The 21601-nt window shown below is 43.0% G+C and overlaps 1 protein-coding gene across 1 annotated transcript in view; it reads right to left on the bottom strand.

Annotated features, from left to right (window-relative positions):
• Positions 1-374: 374 nt before the first annotated feature.
• The window catches only part of LOC115175572 (TBC1 domain family member 20-like), a 28320-nt gene continuing 7093 nt past the window's right edge, over positions 375-21601 (bottom strand). The window contains exons 3-6 of the mRNA XM_029734878.1: positions 19635-19821; positions 19203-19304; positions 6285-6426; positions 375-804 (exon numbers count right to left, since the gene is read on the bottom strand). Coding sequence (XP_029590738.1) covers positions 667-804; positions 6285-6426; positions 19203-19304; positions 19635-19821 — 569 coding nt within the window. The 3' untranslated portion in view covers positions 375-666. The remainder of the gene's footprint in view (positions 805-6284; positions 6427-19202; positions 19305-19634; positions 19822-21601) is intronic.

The following is a 21601-nucleotide window of genomic DNA, read 5'->3' on the forward strand; positions in this document are numbered from 1 at the left end:
TGCTCAACAGCCCCACCTGCTGGACATGTGGAAGAACAAATCCCAAAGGACCACAAGAGTCCTCTACCTCTGCGCTACCTCTGCTCTGTCTGAACAAAGTTGGATCTACTGCTAATACTACAGAGAGGATTCTCTCTCCTCACATTCCCTGTTTCAGACCAGTTCAGACTTGAAGCTGATTATACATTTTATTCACATATTGAGCATTGTAGTTTACGGGAGGGGTATTCAAATCTTACCCTACAAGGTCCGGAGTACTGCTGGTTTTCTGTTCTACCTGATCATTAATTGCACCCACCTGCCCTGGTGCCTCAGGTCTAAATCAGTCCCTGATAAGAGGGGAACAATTAAAAAGCAGTGGAACTGGCTTCGAGGTCCAGAGTTGAGTTTGAGGGGTCTAGAGGACCCATGGCCTGCATAGTAAAACACCCGTCCTTTGCAAAGACAGACATCCAAGAGTCTGCAGGCAGGCTGGAACCCCCTGCTGTGGCTACACTGCAGATAATGTTAACACTGTCTGCAAGCCCAATCTAACTGTGTTACATTCTCTACCATGTAATATCTCCTCCTCCTGTATTATGTGACTGGCATGGTCCACATCTCCTCATGTTCTGATGTAATAGCAGCCTCTATTCTTTAGCTCACAAGTCCTCCTGGCAACAGTAGTCACAACACTGGATTGAGTTGAAGCACAGTGATGAGCTCCTCGTAGGGCAGGTCCTGGGGGATCTGGGACAGGATGTGGTACACCATGGCCATGTCACACTCGGTTTGCTTCACCTCTTTCTCCCTGTGCAGGACGATCTATAAACGAGACAGAATATTAGCAGGTTATTATATTAGCTTTGTCCCATTCAACCCTTCAGTAGTTACAGTTTGTCTAGCTATACTCTTTTTCTAACTGTTGATGACCTTCTCAGCTCTGCGGATTTTGCTGCGAAGAGACAGAATGATTAGATAATTTGTTTTGGTACTGTCCATATGTGGTTTATTTTTGGTCACAGGTCCAGGAATGGCTGAAGAATTGCAACATTTACCTGGAGCATTTACCTGGATCTCTGCAAATAGCACTGCTGGATGATCTGAAAAGTCATAGTCAATTGATCAATAATCTAATAATACTTTTAGCAATAATTATATACATTTTTTTTCATTTTCTCCATACTGGTCCCCCGTGGGAATCGAACCCACAACCCTGGCGTTGCAAACACCACGCTCTACCAACTGAGCCACACGGGTTCATAACTTTTGTGAAACATCAAATCATTTTATGCGTTTTTCTGGATGTTTTGTTGTTGTTATTCTGTCTCTCACTGTTCAAATAAATCTACTATTAAAATTATAGACTGATCATTTCTTTGTCAGTGGGCAAATGTACAAAATCAGCAGGGGATCAAATACTTTTTCCCTCACTGTATAAAAAAAAATAGATGTGTACATATGTATGCATGTATGTATGTATGTATGTATTTTCACAATTCCTGACATTTAATCCAAGTAAAAATTCCCTGTATTTGGTCAGTTAGGATCACCACTTTATTTTAAGAATGTGAAATGTCAGAATAATAGTACAGACAATTATTTATTTCAGCTTTTATTTCTTTCATCACATTCCCAGTGGGTCAGAAGTTTACATGAACTCAATTAGTATTTGGTAGCATTGCATTTAAACTGTTTAACTTTTCTATAGGGTTGAGGTTAAGGCTTTGTGATGGCCACTCCAATACCTTGACTATGTTGTCCTTATGCCATTTTGCCACAACTTTGGAAGTATGTTTGGGGTCATTGTCCATTTGGAAGACCCATTTGGGACCAAACTTTAACTTCTTGACTAATGTCATGAGATGTTGCTTCAATATATCCACATCCTTTTCCTCCTCATGATGCCATCTATTTTGTGAAGTGCACCAGTCCCTCCTGCAGAAAAGCACCCCCACAACATGATGATGCAAGCCTCCCCCTTTTTTCTCCAACATAACAATGGTCATTATGGCCAAACAGTTCTATTTTTGTTTCATCAGACCAGAGGACATTTCTCCAAAAAGTACAAACTTTGTCCCCATGTGCAGTTACAAACCGTAGTCTGGCTTTTTTATGGCGGTTTTGGAACAGCGGCTTCTTCCTTGCTGAGCGGCCTTTGAGGTTATGTCGATATAGGACTCGTTTTACTGTGGATATAGATACTTTTGTACCTGTTTCCTCCAGCATCTTCACAAGGTCCTTTGCTGTTGTTCTGGGATCGATTTGTACTTTTCGCACCAAAGTATGTTCATCTCTAGGAGACAGAACGCGTCTCCTTCCTGAACGGTATGACGGCTGCGTGGTCCCATGGTGTTTATACTTGTGTACTATTGTTTGTACAGATGAACGTGGTACCTTCAGGCATTTGGAAATTGCTCCCAAGGATGAACCAGACTTGTGGAGGCCTACAATTATTTTTCTGAGGTCTTGGATGATATCTTTTGATTTTCCCATGATGTCAAGCAGAGGCACTGAGTTTGAAGGTAGGCTTTGAAATACATCCACAGGTACACGTCCAATTGACTCAAATGATGTCCATTAGCCTATCAGAAGCTTCTATTGCCATCACATTTTCTGGAATTTTCCAAGCTGTTTAAAGGCACAGTCAACTTAGTGTATGTAAACTTCTGACCCACTGGAATTGTGATACAGTGAAATAATCTGTCTGTAAACAATTGTTGGAAAAATGACTTGTGTCATGCACAAAGTAGATGTCCTAACCGACTTGCCAAAACTATAGTTTGTTAACAAGAAATTTGTGGAGTGGTTGATGACTCCAACCTAAGTGTATGTAAATTTCCGACTTCAACTGTATGCATGTATGTACAGTACCAGTCAAATGTTTGGACACACCGACTCATTCAAGGGTTTTTCTTTATTTTTATTATTTTCTACATTGTAGAATAATAGTGAAGCCATCAAAACTATGAAATAACACATATGGAATTATGTAGTAATCAAAAAAAGTGTTAAACAAATCAAAATATATTTGAGATTCTTCAAAGTAAGCCATCCTTTGAATTGATCACAGCTTTAAACACTCATGGCATTCTCTCAACCAGCTTCAACAAGTCTTGAAGAAGTTCCCACATATACTAAGCACTTGTTGGCTGCTTTTCCTTCACTCTGCGGTCCAACTCACGCCAAACCATCTCAATTGGGTTGAGGTCGGGTGATTGTGGAGGCCAGGTCATCTGACACAGCACTACATCACTCTCCTTCTTGGTCAAATTGCCCTTACACAGTCTGGAGGTATATTGGGTCATTGTCCTGTCCCAATAAGCGCAAACCAGATGGGACGGCGTATCGCTGCAGAATGCTGTGGTAGCCATGCTGGTTAAGCGTGCCTTTTGAATTCTAAATAAATCACAGACTGTGTCACCAGCAAAGCACCCCCACACCATCATACTTCCTCCTCCATGCTTCACAGTGGAAACCACACTTGCAAAGATAATCTGTTCACCTATTCTGCGTCTCACAAAAACAAGGCGGTTGGAACCAAAAATCTCAAATTTTGACTCATCAGACCAAAGGACAGATTTCCACCATTGCTCGTGTTTCTTGGCCCAAGCAAGTCTCTTCTTATTATTAGATGTCCTTTAGTAGTGGTTTCGACTATGAAGGCGTGATTCACGCAGTCTCCTCTGAACAGTTGATTTTGAGATGTGTCTGTTAGTTGAACTCCGTGAAGCTGGGTCTTTCTTTCCTGTGGCAGTCGTCGAGAGCCAGTTTCATCACAGTGCTTGATCGTTTCTGCAACTGCACTTGAAGAAATCTTCCGGATTGACTGACCTTCATGTCTTAAAGTAACGGAGATTGGAAGTGATGCAGTCAATTACATTGATGGAAGGTACAATCTATCTGCAATATTAAAGCTGATGTAGCCCTAAAAATGTTTTCAGCTTTAATATTGAAGATAGATAAAAAACAGTTTAAAATCTGCCTCAACATCCTTATTTAAGATGTTTTAAATCGACATACATAGTTGACCAACATACCAATTATATATATATATATTTTTAATGCACTTTTCCTACTAGCACTGACTTTGCTGATAAGTACTGGTTGTCTGAACTAACTATCTTAAGATGAATGCACTAATTGTAAGTCACTCTGGATAAGAGAGTCTGCTAAATGACTAAAATGTAAATCTACCATCTACCTCAGCAGACTCATACCCCAGACTCTTTTCTGTTCCAGGAGCTGTGCGGTGAGTAACGGTACAGGGTTTTAGCCCGGTGAGTAACAGTACAGGGTTTTAGCCCGGTGAGTAACAGTACAGGGTTTTAGCCCGGTGAGTAATGGTACAGGGTTTTAGCCCGGTGAGTAACAGTACAGGGTTTTAGCCTGGTGAGTAACAGTACAGGGTTTTAGCCCGGTGAGTAACAGTACAGGGTTTAGGCCCGGTGAGTAACAGTACAGGGTTTTAGCCCGGTGAGTAACAGTACAGGGTTTTAGCCCGGTGAGTAACAGTACAGGGTTTTAGCCCGGTGAGTAACAGTACAGGGTTTAGGCCCGGTGAGTAACAGTACAGGGTTTAGGCCCGGTGAGTAACAGTACAGGGTTTTAGCCCGGTGAGTAACAGTACAGGGTTTTAGCCTGGTGAGTAACAGTACAGGGTTTTAGCCCGGTGAGTAACGGTACAGGGTTTTAGCCCGGTGAGTAACAGTACAGGGTTTTAGCCCGGTGAGTAACAGTACAGGGTTTTAGCCCGGTGAGTAACAGGACAGGGTTTTAGCCCGGTGAGTAACAGTACAGGGTTTTAGCCCGGTGAGTAACAGTACAGGGTTTAGGCCCGGTGAGTAACAGTACAGGGTTTTAGCCCGGTGAGTAACAGTACAGGGTTTTAGCCCGGTGAGTAACAGTACAGGGTTTAGGCCCGGTGAGTAACAGTACAGGGTTTAGGCCCGGTGAGTAACAGTACAGGGTTTTAGCCCGGTGAGTAACAGTACAGGGTTTTAGCCTGGTGAGTAACGGTACAGGGTTTTAGCCCGGTGAGTAATGGTACAGGGTTTTAGCCCGGTGAGTAACAGTACAGGGTTTTAGCCCGGTGAGTAACAGTACAGGGTTTTAGCCCGGTGAGTAACAGTACAGGGTTTTAGCCCGGTGAGTAACAGTACAGGGTTTTAGCCCGGTGAGTAACAGTACAGGGTTTAGGCCCGGTGAGTAATGGTACAGGGTTTAGGCCCGGTGAGTAACAGTACAGGGTTTTAGCCCGGTGAGTAACAGTACAGGGTTTTAGCCCGGTGAGTAACGGTATAGGGTTTTAGCCCGGTGAGTAATGGTACAGGGTTTTAGCCCGGTGAGTAACAGTACAGGGTTTAGGCCCGGTGAGTAACAGTACAGGGTTTAGGCCCGGTGAGTAACGGTATAGGGTTTTAGCCCGGTGAGTAATGGTACAGGGTTTTGGCACGGCGCAGACTGAAAGGGGTAAGCCTCCCTGTGTCTAGTAACATAAGAGGCAGGATGAACTACATTTCCTGACTGCCTTGTTATCCCGACTTCAAAAGGCCTCGGCCCCCTTTGGTTTGTGTGCAGCTCCAGTATCTAGCAGGGGATAGGCTTATGGAAGAAGAAGAAAGGGGCCATTTAAAGCAATCTAGCACAAACACAGCCAGTACTCCACACCAAACCTCTGGTGAGTTCATTAGAGTTGTTTAATTAACTGGTCTAGCTACAACAAAGTGCCCTGGATTCCTGTGTGTGTGTGTGTGTGTGTGTGTGTGTGTGTGTGTGTGTGTGTGTGTGTGTGTGTGTGTGTGTGTGTGTGTGTGTGTGTGTTTGTGTGTGTGTGTAAGAAAAGAGAAATCCTTGCCTTTTTTTAACTTTTTGTTTTGTTTTCCGTTGCTGCTGACAAGTAGTCACAAAACAACTCCATTTACAAAGGGCCGAGCGAGAAACACACGTTTGAAGTTTGGCGAGATATCGTTTCCCCAATACCGTCTAATAAGCGCTTAGTGGAATGTGCAGACTAATGAGTGTTTTGTTGTTCATTAGCAACTACTGTACCACAAATAAGAATGCATCTCTGTTGTAAAATGCCCAAATGACTGTCGCTCACTTATAGAAAATACACACTGCCCCCAAAAAGGAATTATGTCCAGCAGACAACTTGGAAGCAGATGAGAGAGAAATGCTCTGAAAACAAGGATTTAGGTACAGAGTAAGGCACAAGACACATTTATATTCCTTACAAAATGGACAATAACCTATCCATTCTATTCTATAAACAGACAGGTCACAGTTTAAATATTGGTTCTTACCACGGCAGCGAAGTAGACGGCCATGAGTGGGTGTGAAGCCAGGAAGAAGTCATAGAGCCTGAGAACATGATGGAACTCAGACAGGACGTGGCCGTACCATGTGATGAGCCAGCTCAGAGCAAAGATGGTTCCCACCTCGGCCCTGCAACACATATGAACAAGTTAGTCAGCTATTATTCTTTTCTGTGTTATAGTTCTGTGTTATAGTGTTTATAGGATAGGACAGAGGTAGAGCTAGAGGAGAGAGTGTGCTGATATAGCAGTGGGCCGTATTCAAACCCATACTGCAGCGGTATATGAGATCTGGAGGCAGCGACTTAGACCACTTGACCACCCTATGCCATTATGAACAGGTCAAGTCACATTTGATTTAAAGTGCATCGTCGCAGAGTCTCCATACACTTTACAGAGGAATAAACAGCAACAACTACATTGCTCAACCGCTCATTACCGAGAGCAACAGCTCATTTTTACACTGGCTAATTAAAATACACCCGTTGACATCCCACTAGTTGATGTACAGTAAACCCAATCTCCTTATTCTGTCATGATGACCGCAGGACAGCCCAGCACTTAACCTGCATTAGCCTGCAAAGTGGGGGAAGCAAGTCTGAGAGAAATGTGTGAATATAACAAGGGCTACAAGTACATCCCATAGGGCTCTCGTTAAAAGTATTGCACTATACAGGGAATAGGGTGTCATTTAAGCCAAGTTATGCTTATGCCAGTTCCTGTGAGTAAGGACGGTGTAATTACAGAATACAGAGAGACCAGTTCTAAAGGCAAGGCATTAGGCATGGTACACTACAGAAACCCTTTGGACTGCAACGCTTAATGCAGATCTATTTTAGTTATTATTTGTGGGCTTTGCAGGAGAAAACTCCTTGGAAAAGCACTCGACTGCCGCTCACAAAAATCACCAATCTGTAACATCCATAGGCAACTCTATAGCGAACTGAACATTTAGCATGGCAACCAAAACAGAAACAGTCATTGTGTTATCAAATGACTTTTATTTTGTTCAAATGAAGTAGGGCCTATTTGTTAAAACTAGGTTATATAACCGATCTAGCATCAAATACTTTCCTGAACATTTCCTCAGCAGTCTTAAGGTAGCCTAAAAGCAGTGAGCAACACCATTATACCTGTGAGCTTCCATTTCCTTGGCTCTGTCTCAAATAGCACCCTAGTGCACTACTTCCAAGAGGCCTTCCAAGACGCCCCATATTCAATATTTATCACTAGCCCTCTTATTCTCTACATTTTACATGGCGCCACTATCAAAAATAACTTTCTTTTATCAAGAACTGGGGAGGAACTGCACGCAACACAGAGAGGGAGAGAGAGAGAGAGAGAGAGAGAGAGAGAGAGAGAGAGAGAGGTTTATGTGCTACAGCTTACCCCATAACATTTCAACACAACACACACCCAGGACACAGTGTAAATAAGACTAGGAGCATATCTAATACCATGGTAGTGTGTTTTAGTACACCTCACACAATGCTGGAGTTTTAGAGGGATATAGTCACACAACTTTGACGAGCAGTCAAATAAAACACTGCTTCAGTTCGAGTCAAAATATCGTTCCTTGTCTGCTGCATTCCTTTTCTCCTCGGAGATGGATGAAAAACATGCCTAGCGTACAAAAAGAAAGTCCTCAACCATGCTCATAGTGACTTGTCAGTGCAGCAATCATATTGACGTGGAGACATCTTAAGAAGGTTGACAATCAAGACCCAATGTGACATTGAGAAAACAGAGAACAAAGTGACAGCACATCGGAAGGCGGTGGAATCCTTTGACTGGCTGACAGTTAGCTGTGGAGACAGGAAACCAGGGCCCGCTCTTAACTCAAAGTCTTCCCAATTAAATCTCACAGCATACATTCTTGTCAGACCATCAATTATACAAATGCATCAGGAGCCCAAAAAAATCTCTGTGATAAATAAGAAATCCACAGTCTTCCATCCTTTCTCCCTCAGGTCTATAGTCTCATACTACACACTAGTCCAGCTGGCTCAGGGGTACAGTAGCCTAGCTGATGGCAAGGCAGGTGGAGAGAGATAGAAGCAATCGATCGGGTGGATTTTTACTCCATATATCTTAGTTTGACTCAATTGTATATCCTGGCTGCGACAACCTACCTTTCCAAGAAGAACATACAGACTCTTACTGCCCCCTTCAGGAAAAAAGAGTGGGAAGCAGGACCTGTATTAATAAAGTGTTACAGAATAGGTGCTGCTCTAGGATCAGTTTTGTATTTTGGATCATCATGAACAAGATTACATGGACAGGGGGGACCTGATCCTAGATCAGCACTCCTACTCTGAGTTCTTCATGAATATGGACACCGATCATTAGTCGCAAATGCATATATACAGTGAGCTACAAAAGTATTGGGAGAGTGACAAACGTTTTGTTGTTTTGGCTCTGTACTCTTCGGATCTGAAATTATACAATGACTATGAGGTGAAAGTGCAGACAAAACAAACAGCAAATGCATCCAACAAGTTTATAGAGTCACAAGCTTGATGCAATCATTGTGTGCAAGGAATATGGGACCAAACACCAAACTTTTGACCCCTTGACTTTCTCCACATTTTGTTACCTTACAGCCTTATTCTAAAATGGATCAAATAAAATAAATCCTCATCAATCTACAAACAATACCCCACAATGAGAAAGCTAAAACAGGATTTTAGAAAAGTTAGCTAATTTATTAAAAATAAAAACAGAAATATCTTATTTACATAAGTATTCCGACCCTTTGCTATGAGACACGAAATTTAGCTCAGGTGCATCCTGTTTCCATTGATCATCCATGAGATGTTTCTACAACTTGATTGGAGTCCACCTGTGGTAAATTAATTTGATTGGACATGATTTGGAAAGGCACACACCTGTCTATATAAGGCCCCACAGTTGACAGTGCATGTCAGAGCAAAAACCAAGCCATGAGGTGAAAGGAATTGTCCGTAGAGCTGCGAGACAGGATTGTGTCGAGGCACAAATCTGGGGAAGGGTACTGAAAAATGTCTACAATGTTGAAGGTCCCCAAGAACACAGTGGCCTCCATCATTCATAAATGGAAGAAATTTGAAACCACCAAGACTCTTCCCAGAGCTGGCCACCTGGCCAAACTGAGCAATCGGGGGAGAAGGGCCTTGGTCAGGGAGGTGACCAACAACCCGATGGTCACTCTGACAGAGCTCCAGAGTTCATCTGTGGAGATGGGAGAACCTTCCAGAAGGACAACCATCTCTGCAGCACTCCACCAATCAGGCCTTTATGGTACAGTGGCCAGACGGAAGCCACTCCTCAGTAAAAGCCACATGACAGCCCTCTTGGAGTTTTCCAAAAGGCACCTAAAGACTCTCAGACCATGAGAAACAAGATTATCTTGTCTGATGAAACCATGATTGAACTATTCGGCCTGAATGCCAAGTGTCACATCTGGAGGAAACATGGCACCATCCCTACAGTGAAGCATGGTGGCAGCATCATGCTGTGGGGATGTTTTTCAGCGCCAGGGACTGAGAGACTAGTCAGGATCAAGAAGAATGCCCCTCTTCCCACAGGTGTTATTACTACCTCTGAGGGTTTAGAGCTTGAGGTAGTTACCTCATACAAGTACTTGGGAGTATGGCTAGACAGTGCACTGTCCTTCTCTCAGCACATATCAAAGCTGCAGGCTAAAGTTTAATCTAGACTTGATTTGCTCTATCGTAATCGCTCCTCTTTCACCCCAGCTGCCAAACTAACCCTGATTCAGATGACCATCCTACCCATGCTAGATTACGGAGACGTCATTTATAGATATGCAGGTAAGGGTGCTCTGTTGCGGCTAGATGTTCTTTACCATTCGGCCATCAGATTTGCCACCAATACTCCTTATAGGACACATCACTGCACTCTATACTCCTCTGAGATGGCGGCCTCGCTTCGCGTTCCTAGGAAACTATGCAGTATTTTGTTTTTTTATGTGTTATTTCTTACTTTGTTACCCCAGGTAATCTTAGGTTTTATTACATACAGTCGGGAGGAACTATTGGATATAAGAGCAATGTCAAGTCACCAACATTACGACCAGGAATATGACTTTCCCGAAGCGGGTCCTCTGTTTGGTCCATCACCCAGGACAATGGATCGGATCCCAGCCGGCGACCCAAAACAACGGCGCCGCAGAAGGGGCAGACGGAGCGGTCTTCTGGTCAGGCTCCGTAGACGGGCACATCGCGCACCACTCCTGAGCATACTACTCGTCAATGTCCAGTCTGTTGACAACAAGGTAGACGAAATCCAAGCAAGGGTAGCCTTCCAGATAGACATCAAAGACTGTAACGTTCTTTCTTTCACGGAAACATGGCTCACTCGAGACTCGCTATCGGTGTCGGTACAGCCACCTGGTTTCTTCACGCATCGCGCCAACAGAAACAAGCATCTCTCTGGTAAGAAGAAGGGCGGGGGTGTATGCCTTATGATTAACGAGACGTGGTGTGATCATAACAACATACAGGAACTCAAATCCTTTTGTTCACCTGACTTAGAATTGCTTATAATCTAATGCCAACCGCATTATCTACCAAGAGAATTCTCTTCGATCATAATCACAGTCGTATATATTCCCCCCCAAGCAGACACATCGACGGCCCTGAAAGAACTTAATTTGACTCTATGTAAACTGGAAACCACATATCCTGAGGCTGCATTGATTGTAGCTGGAGATTTTAACAAGGCTAATCTGAAAACAAGGCTCCCTAAATTTTACCAGCATATCGATTGCGCGACCCGGGCTGGCAAAACCCTGGATCATTGTTACTCTAACTTCCAGGACGCATATAAAGCCCTCCACCGCCCTCCTTTTGGAAAAGCTGACCATGTCTCCATTTTGTTGCTCCAGCCTATAGACAGAAACTAAAACAGGAAGCACCCGTGCGTGCTCAGGTCTGTTCAACGCTGGTCCGACCAATCGGATTCCACGCTTCAAGATTGCTTCGATCACGTGGACTGGGATATGTTCCGCATAGCGTCGAACAACAAGATTGATGAATACGCTGATTCGGTGAGCGAGTTTATTAGCAAGTGCATCGGTGATGTTGTACCCACAGCATCTATTAAAACATTCCCCAACCAGAAACCGTGGATTGATGGCAGCATTCGCGCAAAATTGAAAGCGCGAACCACTGCTTTTAATCAGGGCAAGGTGACCGGAAACATGACCGAATACAAACAGTGTAGCTATTCCCTCCGCAAGGCAATCAAACAAGCTAAGCGTCAGTAGAGACAAAGTAGAGTCGCAATTCAATGGCTCAGACACAAGAGGTATGTGGCAGGGTCTACAGTCAATCACGGACTACAAAAAAAAAACAACCCCGTCGCGGATCATGATGTCTATCTCCCAGACAAACTAAACAACTTCTTTGCTCGCTTTGAGGACATTACAGTGCCACTGACACGGCCCGCTACCAAAACCTGCGGGCTCTTCTTCACTGCAGCCAACGTGAGTAAAACATTTAAACGTGTTAACCCTCACAAGGCTGCAGGCCCAGACGGCATGCCCGACCGTGTCCTCAGAGCATGCGCAGACCAGCTGGCTGGTGTGTTTACGGACATATTCAATCAATCCTTATCCCAGTCTGCTGTTCCCACATGCTTCAAGAGGGCCACCATTGTTCCTGTTCCCAAGAAAGCTAAGGTAACTGAGCTAAATGACTACCGCCCTGTAGCACTCACTTCCATCATCATGAAGTGCTTTGAGAGACTAGTCAAGGACCATATCACCTCAACCCTACCTGACACCCTAGACCCACTCCAATTTGCTTACCGCCCCAATAGGTCCACAGACGACGCAATCGCAATCACACTGCACACTGCCCTAACCCATCTGGACAAGAGGAATACCTATGTAAGAATGCTGTTCATCGACTACAGCTCAGCATTTAACACCATAGTACTCTCCAAACTCGTCATTAAGCTCATCCTGGGTCTCGACCCCACCCTGTGCAACTGGGTCCTGGATGTCGTGATGGGCCACCCCCAGGTGGTGAGGGTAGGTAACAACATCTCCACCCCGCTGATCCTCAACACTGGGACCCCACAACGGTGCGTTCTCAGCCCTCTCCTGTACTCCCTGTTCACCAATGACTGCGTGGCCATGCACGCCTCCAACTCAATCATCAAGTTTGCAGACGACACTACAGTGGTAGGCTTGATTACCAACAACGACAAGACGACCTACAGGGAGGAGGTGAGGGCCCTCGGAGTGTGGTGTTTGGAAAATAACCTCACACTCAATGTCAACAAAACAAAGGAGATGATCGTGGACTTCAGGAAACAGCAGAGGGACCAGCCCTATATCCACATCGACGGGACAGTAGTGGAGAAGGTGGAAAGTTTAAAGTTCCTCGGCGTACACATCAAGCACAAACTGAAATGGTCCACCGACACAGACAGCATGGTGAAGAAGGCGCAGCAGCGCCTCTTCAACCTCAGGAGGCTGAAGAAATTTGGCTTGTCACCAAAAACACTCACAAACTTTTACAGATGCACAATCGAGAGCATCCTGTCGGGCTGTATCACCGCCTGGTACGGCAACTGCTCCGCCCACAACCGTAAGGCTCTCCAGAGGGTAGTGAGGTCTGCACAACGCATCACCGGGGGCAAACTACCTGCCCTCCAGGACACCTACACCACCCGATGTCACAGGAAGGCCAAAAAGATCATCAAGGACAACAACCACTCGAGCCACTGCCTGTTCACCCCGCTATCATCCAGAAGGCGAGGTCAGTACAGGTGCATCAAAGCTGGGACCGAGAGACTGAAAAACAGCTTCTATCTCAAGGCCATCAGACTGTTAAACAGCCATCACTAACATTGAGTGGCTGCTGCCAACATACTGACTCAACTCTAGCCACTTTAATAATGGAAAAATGTATGTAATAAATGTATCACTAGCCACTTTAAACAATGCCACTTTATATCATGTTTTCATAACCTACATTACTCATCTCATATGTATATACTGTACTCTATACCATCTCCTGCATCTTGCCTATGCCATTCGGCCATCACTCATTCATATATTTTTATGTACATATTCTTATTCATTCTTTTACACTTGTGTGTGTATAAGGTTGTTGTTGTGAAATTGTTAGGTTAGATTACTTGTTAGATATTACTGCATGGTCGGAACCAGAAGCACAAGCATTTCGCTACACTCGCATTAACATCTGCTAACCATGTGTATGTGACAAATACAATTTGATTTGTAAACTGGTCATCGCTGTATACCCGTCGCAAGACCCACTGGTTGATGCTTATTTATAAAACCCACTTAGGCCTCACTCCCCCCTATCTGAGATATCTACTGCAGCCCTCATCCTCCACATACAACACCCGTTCTGCCAGTTACATTCCGTTAAAGGTCCCCAAAGCACACACATCCCTGGGCCACTCCTCTTTTCAGTTCGCTGCAGCTAGCGACTGGAACGAGCTGCAACAAACACTCAAACTGGACAGTTTTATCTCAATCTAGTCATTCAAAGACTCAATCATGGACACTCTTACTGACAGTTGTGACTGCTTTGAGTGATGTATTGTTGTCTCTACCTTCTTGACCTTTGTGCTGTTGTCTGTGCCCAAAAATGTTTGTATCATGTTTTGTGCTACTACCATGTTGTGCTGCTACCATGTTGTTGTTATGTTGTGTTACTACCATGCTGTGTTGTCATGTGTTGCTGTCTTGCTGCTATGTTGTTGTCTTAGGTCTCTATGTAGTGTTGTGTTTTCTCTCGTTGTGATGTGTGTTTTGTCCTATATTTATATTGTATTTGTTATTTTATTTTTTATCCCAGGCCTCCGTCCCCACTGGAGGCCTTTTGCGTTTTGGTAGGCCGTCATTGTAAATAAGAATTATTTCTTAACTGACTTGCCTAGTTAAATAAAGGTTAAATAAAAGGGATAGATGAACGGAGCAAAGTAGAGAGAGATCCTTGATGTAAACCTGCTCCAGAGCGCTCAGGACATCAGACTGGGGCGAAGGTTCACCTTCCAACAGGACAACGACCCTAAGCACACAGACAACTCAGGAGTGGCTTCGGAACAAGTCTCTGAATGTCCTTGAGTGGTCCAGCCAGAGCCTGGACTTGAACTCGATCGAACATCTCTGGAGAAACCTGAAATTAGCTGTGCGGCAACGTTCCCCATCCAACCTGACAGAGCTTGAGAGGATCTGCAGAGAAGAATGGAAGAAACTCCCCAAATACAGGTGTGCCAAGCTTGTAGCGTCCTACCCAAGAAGACTCGAGGCTGTAATTGCTGCCAAAGGGCTTCAACAATGTACTGAGTGAAGGGTCTGAATACTTATGTAAATGTGATATTTCAGTCTTTTACTTTTAACAAATTTGCAAAAAATGTTTATCTGCTTTTGCTTTGTATTGTATGTAGATTGATGAGGGTAAAAAAACATTTCATACATTTTAGAATAAGGCGGTAGCATAACAAAATATGGAAAAAGTCAAGGGGTCTAAATACTTTCCGAATCACATAAGTATTTACACCCCTGAGTCAGGGATTACATCTGTGAGTGTTTCTGTGTAAGTCTCTAAAAGCATTCCATACCTGAATTTTACAATATTTGCACATTCTTTTTAAATTCGTTGCTGATCATTGCTAGACAGCCATTTTCAAGTCTTGCCATAGATTTTTCAAGCCGTACCTCAGGAACATTCCAATGTTGTCTTGGTAAGCAACTCCAGTGTATATTTGGCCTTGTGTTTTAAGTTATTGTCCTGCTGAAAGGTGAATTTGCCTCCCAATGTCTGTTGGAAAGCAGACAACCAGAATTTCCTCTAGGATTTTGCCTGTGCTTAGCTCTATTCCGTTTCTTTTTATCCTAAAAAAACTCCCTAAACCTGACCAATGACAAGCATACCCATAACATGGTAGAGCCATGCTTGAAAATATGAAGAGTGGTACTCAGTGATGTGTTGAATTGGATTTGCCCCAAACATAACACTTTGTATTTAGGACAAAGTTCATTTCATTGCCACATTTCTTGCAGTTTTACTTTAGTGCCTTGTTGCAAACAGGATACATATTTTGGAATATTTTTATTCTGTACAGGCTTCCTTCTTTTCACTCTGCCATTTAGGTTAGTATTGTGGAGAAACTACAATGTTGTTGATCCATGCATTATCCTTCCTCTCCAGCAACTGAGTTAGGAAGGACATCTGTATCTTTGTAGTGACTGGTTGAATTGATAGACCATCAAAAGTACAACTTCACCATGCTCAAAGGAATATTCAATGTCTGCTTTTTTTATTTGTATCCATCTACCAATAGCTGCCCTCCCTGGTCTTTGTAGTTGAATCTGTGTTTGAAATTCACTGATCCACTGAGGGACCTTACAGATAATTGTATGTGTGGGGTACAGAGATGAGTCACTCAAGTCATTCAAAAATCATTTTAAACACTATTATTGCACACAGAGTGAGTCCATGCAACTTATGTGACTTGTTAAGCACATTTGTACTCCTGAACTTATTAAGGTTTGCCGTAACTGTCCTGACTTGCCCTCCTGGATGGAGGTCAAAGGTGCCAGCTAACCAACAGTTTCAAGACTCCCCTCTCCTGGGGGGAGTTGGCCAGTTTTATGACGGTAGTAAATACCTTGCAGGAACTGTCTCTCACTGGCCATGCAGTATTGAGGGGAAAGAACCCTTTTGTTACAAGGAGGTTCTTCCTGCCAAAACTACAACATCCAAAATTAAACAATATTCCTAACACAAAGAATGTGGGAAATGGTCGGGAGGGACATAAAGAACAATCAAGTCAGAACATTTATTGTTTGGTGATATAATTTTTATTTTATTGATTTAACCATTATATAAATAGGCAAGTCAGTTAAGAACAAATTCTTATTAACAATGATGGCCTAGGAACAGGAACTGCCTTGTTCAGAATTACATATTTGTACCTTGTCAGCTCGGGGATTCGATCTAGCAACCTTTCGGTTACTGGCCCAACGCTCTAACCACTAGGCTACCTGCCGCCCCAAGACATTATAACGGAAACGTTGGAACTTTAAGAGCTTTCACAATGTATATGTCAGAGTTACAGCAGCTGGAGGCGGCAGGTAGCCTAGTGGTTAGAGCATTGGACTAGTAACTGAAAGGTTGCAAGATCAAATCCCCGAGCTGACAAGGTAAAAATCTGTCGTTCTGCCCCTGAATAAGGCAGTTAACCCACTGTTCCTAGGCCATCATTGAAAATAAGAATCTTCTTAACTGACTCGCCTAGTTAAATAAAGGACAAAATAAAAAATGTTGTAAAACTTATATGATTAACTATTTGTGAAAAGATAGCAATGTGATTTTAGCCTTCTAAATGAGAAATTGTATTTCATATAAAGTTTTATCCAGTCAGTAACCACTCCCAGGTGAGCACAGACACTATGCCGGCGGGATGGAACGCCCCCTTTGACCAGAGTGCTTAAAAAGGACTCGTAACTAAATGTACATGAGACCAAGCAGGCGGACGGTGTAAGCCGGACATCATGAATGGTTAGACTCTACTAGACCAGACAGAGTGGAGCGGTGGCTACACAGCTGATAAATGGTTTAAAACTACTAGACCAGTATACGTGGAGCGCGGGCTGAATACGTGACAAATGGTCTAAAACTACAAGACCCTCTGAAACTCAACAGAGAAGAAGACTAGACATGTACCGCCTGCAATGTAACCTAGTCTAGGAAACTCGACCGAAGATGAGAAAAGAAGAACATTTCCCTATCAAACAAGTCTGATGTATCCATTCCAACACACACTTCCAGAACAAAGGAAACCTACTACAACTACGAAGGACATGGTGACCTCTGGTGGACAACTAGAGACTTACACAACCAGACTTTCTGTCGAACTATTCGTCACAGAAGGATCGGGCGATTTCAACAGAGAGACGACAAAGACATTCAAGCATAAATATGCACATTGCATTTCTAAATCTGAATGAGTGGTTGATAGGGTGCTAAATATCCATATTTACGATGAGCATATTATTCAAATGTATGTACAATAGTTGAATTCCTTTGTCTCTCCTTCTCCCGCTCTTTCTTTCCCCACCCCTTTCATTGTGTAACCAGCTGTCATATCGGGTTAGTCCACTAGGGACCTTTCATTGCATTATTTAGTAATCAATGTATAATATATCCTGTGTGTGTTTATTTAGTTAGTAAATAAATAATTAGGCCAATTTGTGTATCACTGAATCATCATTTAGACTACCGTTCGTGCAGATTTGAAGTCAACGATGTTCAGAATGAGGTAATAATAATTAATAGATGACTAATGTAAGGATATATTCTGATATTCTTGAGTTAATTCGGGAAAGGGTAACTAATTAAACAAACTTTTTCCGTGGTGCCCCAAGATTGCTAATGACTTCATTGTTACATGATTAATTTAATCATCGTAATAATTAAACATATTTAATTGATTTGATAAAATAATCATCATCACATTAATGATATTCACGTCACAACATAACAAAGGTGTTGAATACTTATTGACATGAAAATAAAGGAGAGCTGCACACTAGGAGCGCAGATGCAAAAATGTAATGTCTAACGTTTCGACAGACAAGCTGTCTTCATCTGGGTATAATCGCAAACACTGCAGGGTGACTCGTTTATATAGTGTCAAAAGACACAGGTGTCTGTAATCATGGCCAAGTGTGGCCTAATATCATTGGTTAATTCTCAAATATTAAAATGACATACAAAGAAGAGCATACAAAAACAAATGGATAGCATACGATCATAGATTCATTTTAGACTACACAAGCTTACAAATAATTACAATGGCAAAGTCACAATAATCACAAGAATGGCTTCAGATCAAAGTCTACGTTAAGACCGAAGGGAGCAAGGGTCTTTAAATTAAAGATCCAGGCAGCCTCTCGTTTTAACAATAAATTATTCTTCTAGAATACTTATTGACAAACATTTCAGCTTTTCATTTTTAATTCATTTATAAAAATGTAACTTGTGGGGTATTGTGTGTAGATCAGTGACACAGAACCTCTATCCATTTTAAATGCAGGCTGTAACACAACGAAATGCGGAAAAAGTCAATGGGTGTGAATACTTTCTGAAGGCACTGTAAGTGAATTTGTCCCAATACATTTGTTTGAAAAGTGCTGTAATTTCTAAACCATTCACCCGATATAGGTGAAAATACCCTCCAATTAAAGCCGACAGTCTGCACTTTAACTTTGTATCATTTCAAATCCAAAGTGCTGGATTACAGAGCCAAAACAACAAAAAATGTGTCACTGTCCCAATACTTTTGGAGCTCACTGTAGAAACTGATGTTGCTGATAGAAAATATATTATCACAAGGCAACAAGGTAAAACATCTGAATGTTTTTTCTTTAACACATAATAAAACAAAACAGATTCCACTGCTATCAACTGAAAAAACTTTGAAACTCTTGCTATGAATCAGAGTTTGATGTTGGGGAAAACTGGTAGAATTACTTCAAAGTGAACGTGTATTCCTTGCAGCCGTGCCTCGCTTCTTATCTGCCATTCAAACCTGCTATTTGAACTTTTCTCAAATAATCTGGAAAACTGTCTCTCCAATTTCCCTAAAGGACACAAGTAGACACAGATTTGGAGTTGAAGTCACACGAACTGTGATCTGTGCCTCTCTCACTGCAACAAATCCACTTAGGACGGCAGGTAGCCTAGCGGTTAAGAGCGTTGGGCAAGTAACTGAAAGGTTGCTGGTTCTAAACCCCGATCCAACTAGGTGGAAAATATGCCAATGTGCCCTTGAGCAAGGCACTTAACCCTAATTGCTCCTGTAAGTCACTCTGGATAAGAGTGTCTATTAAAATGTTTAATAACTAAGATTTACCCGAGCATAAAATCATGTCGTTCTGGATCAACATGCTCCAGTATTGGCATCAGGTAGTTCAGTATGTGCTTGGTGCTGTCCATAGTAGGATCCATGAAATCCCTGCAGGGGAAGGAGGATAATGTGACCATGATAGAGAGGGGAAGCCATCTTTGGTGGTCAGAATAGGGTAATAAGTGCATAATAAGGGAATAATAACAGACCTGGGTTCAAATAATATTTGAAATCATTAAAATACTTGAGCTTGCCTGGTACAATGGAAGAGTTTCAAAATTGCCATACCTGCCATGAAGCACTACAGGCAGGCTCAAGCAAATGCTCAAAGTATTTTGGGAATCTTTCAAATATTACTTGAACCCAGGTCTGGAGGCCTGTGCCCTTATGTATTCATAAAGAGTCTCATAGTAAGTGTGCCAATTTTCTCATATCGACCTGAGGTGGTGGTTAGAGAGGGTCTCCACCATGGCGATGGCCATGCACTCCCCTACCACCAGTAGGAAGGTGACCACGATGTCATGGTAACCCTGGTAGTAGTGCAACGCAGGGTTCTTCTGTAGGACAACCAGGATGCTATCAATCAGCTGTTCCTGTAATACGTGCCTCTCGTCCACACGCATGCCTGAGGAGAGGGGGAGAGAGCAAAACTGTATCTGAAGAGATAGCCACAAAATCTATTGCGCTGATGCAATACATTTACGAACAACCAACGTTTTGAAAGCAAGCTGCAATCACAAGGGTTTCAGATACTTGTGTCTAGATGTCAGTGTCTCAATACTTGGCAATAGCTTAATTTCATCATCTACTTTACTTCAAGAGCGCTGTCTAGACACTGATACACACTGCCCATCTCTGGTCGATAGAAGGATTGGATTCTGTTTCCACCATATTAGTATTCTTTTATCAGTGGTCATCATAAAGGGACGGAGATAAGTTAATGAGAAGGACATGGTTAAGGATGCCACTGAACACAATATTGAGATGCCCCCCATGATGGGTAAGGCCCTGAACTAACAGAGGGAGGACAGACAGTGACCTATCAGATCAATGCCACAGAGAGGGAGTTACCTCTATTTTATTCTATCAATGACACACTGAGTGTGTTAACAACTCTACTCTATCAATGACACACTGAGTGTGTTAACAACTCTACTCTATCAATGACACACTGAGTGTGTTAACAACTCTACTCTATCAATGACACACTGAGTGAGTTAACAACTCTACTCTATCAATGACACACTGAGTGAGTTAACAACTCTACTTTATCAATGACACACTGAGTGAGTTAACAACTCTACTCTATCAATGACACACTGAGTGAGTTAACAACTCTACTCTATCAATGACACACTGAGTGAGTTAACAACTCTACTCTATCAATGACACACTGAGTGAGTTCAAATCAAAGTTGATTTGTCACGTGCGCCGAATACAACAGGTGTAGACCTTACAGTGAAATGCTTACTTACAGGCTCTAACCAATAGTGCAAAAAAGGTATTAGGTGAACAATAGGTAAGTAAAGAAATAAAAACAACAGTAAAAAGACAGTGAAAAATAGCAGTAGCGAGGCTATAACACTAGTGAGGCTACATACAGGCACCGGTTAGTTGGGCTGATTGAGGTAGTATGTACATGTAGACATAGTTAAAGTGACTATGCATATATGATAAACAGAGAGTAGCAGCAGCGTAAAAGGGGGGTTGGGGGGTGGTGGGTGGTGGGACACAATGCAGATAGCCCGGTTAGCCAATGTGCGGGGGCACTGGTTGGTCGGGCCAATTGAGGTAGTATGTACATGAATGTATAGTTAAAGTGACTATGCATATGATAAACAGAGAGTAGCAGCAGCGTAAAAGAGGGGTTGGGGGGAGGGGCACACAATGCAAATAGTCCGGGTAGCCATTTGATTACCTGTTCAGGAGTCTTACGGCTTGGGGGTAAAAACTGTTGAGAAGCCTTTCTGTCCTAGACTTGGCACTCTGGTACCGCTTGCCATGCGGTAGTAGAAAGAACAGTCTATGACTGGCGTGGCTGGGGTCTTTGACAATTTTTAGGGCCTTCCTCTGACACCGCCTGGTGTAGAGGTCCTGGATGGCAGGAAGCTTAGCCCCAGTGATGTACTGGGCCGTACGCACTACCCTCTGTAGTGCCTTGCGGTCGGAGGCCGAGCAATTGCCGTACGAGGCAGTGATGCAACCAGTCAGGATGCTCTCGATGTTGCAGCTGTAGAACCTTTTGAGGATCTGAGGACCCATGCGAAATCTTTTTTGTTTCCTGAGGGGGAACAGGCTTTGTCGTGCCCTTTTCACGACTGTCTTGCTGTGTTTGGACCATTCTAGTTTGTTGGTGATGTGGACACCAAGAAACTTGAAGCCCTCAACCTGCTCCACTACAGCCC

Source organism: Salmo trutta, chromosome 36, assembly GCF_901001165.1.
Source record: "Salmo trutta chromosome 36, fSalTru1.1, whole genome shotgun sequence".
Classification (NCBI taxonomy): domain Eukaryota; kingdom Metazoa; phylum Chordata; class Actinopteri; order Salmoniformes; family Salmonidae; genus Salmo; species Salmo trutta.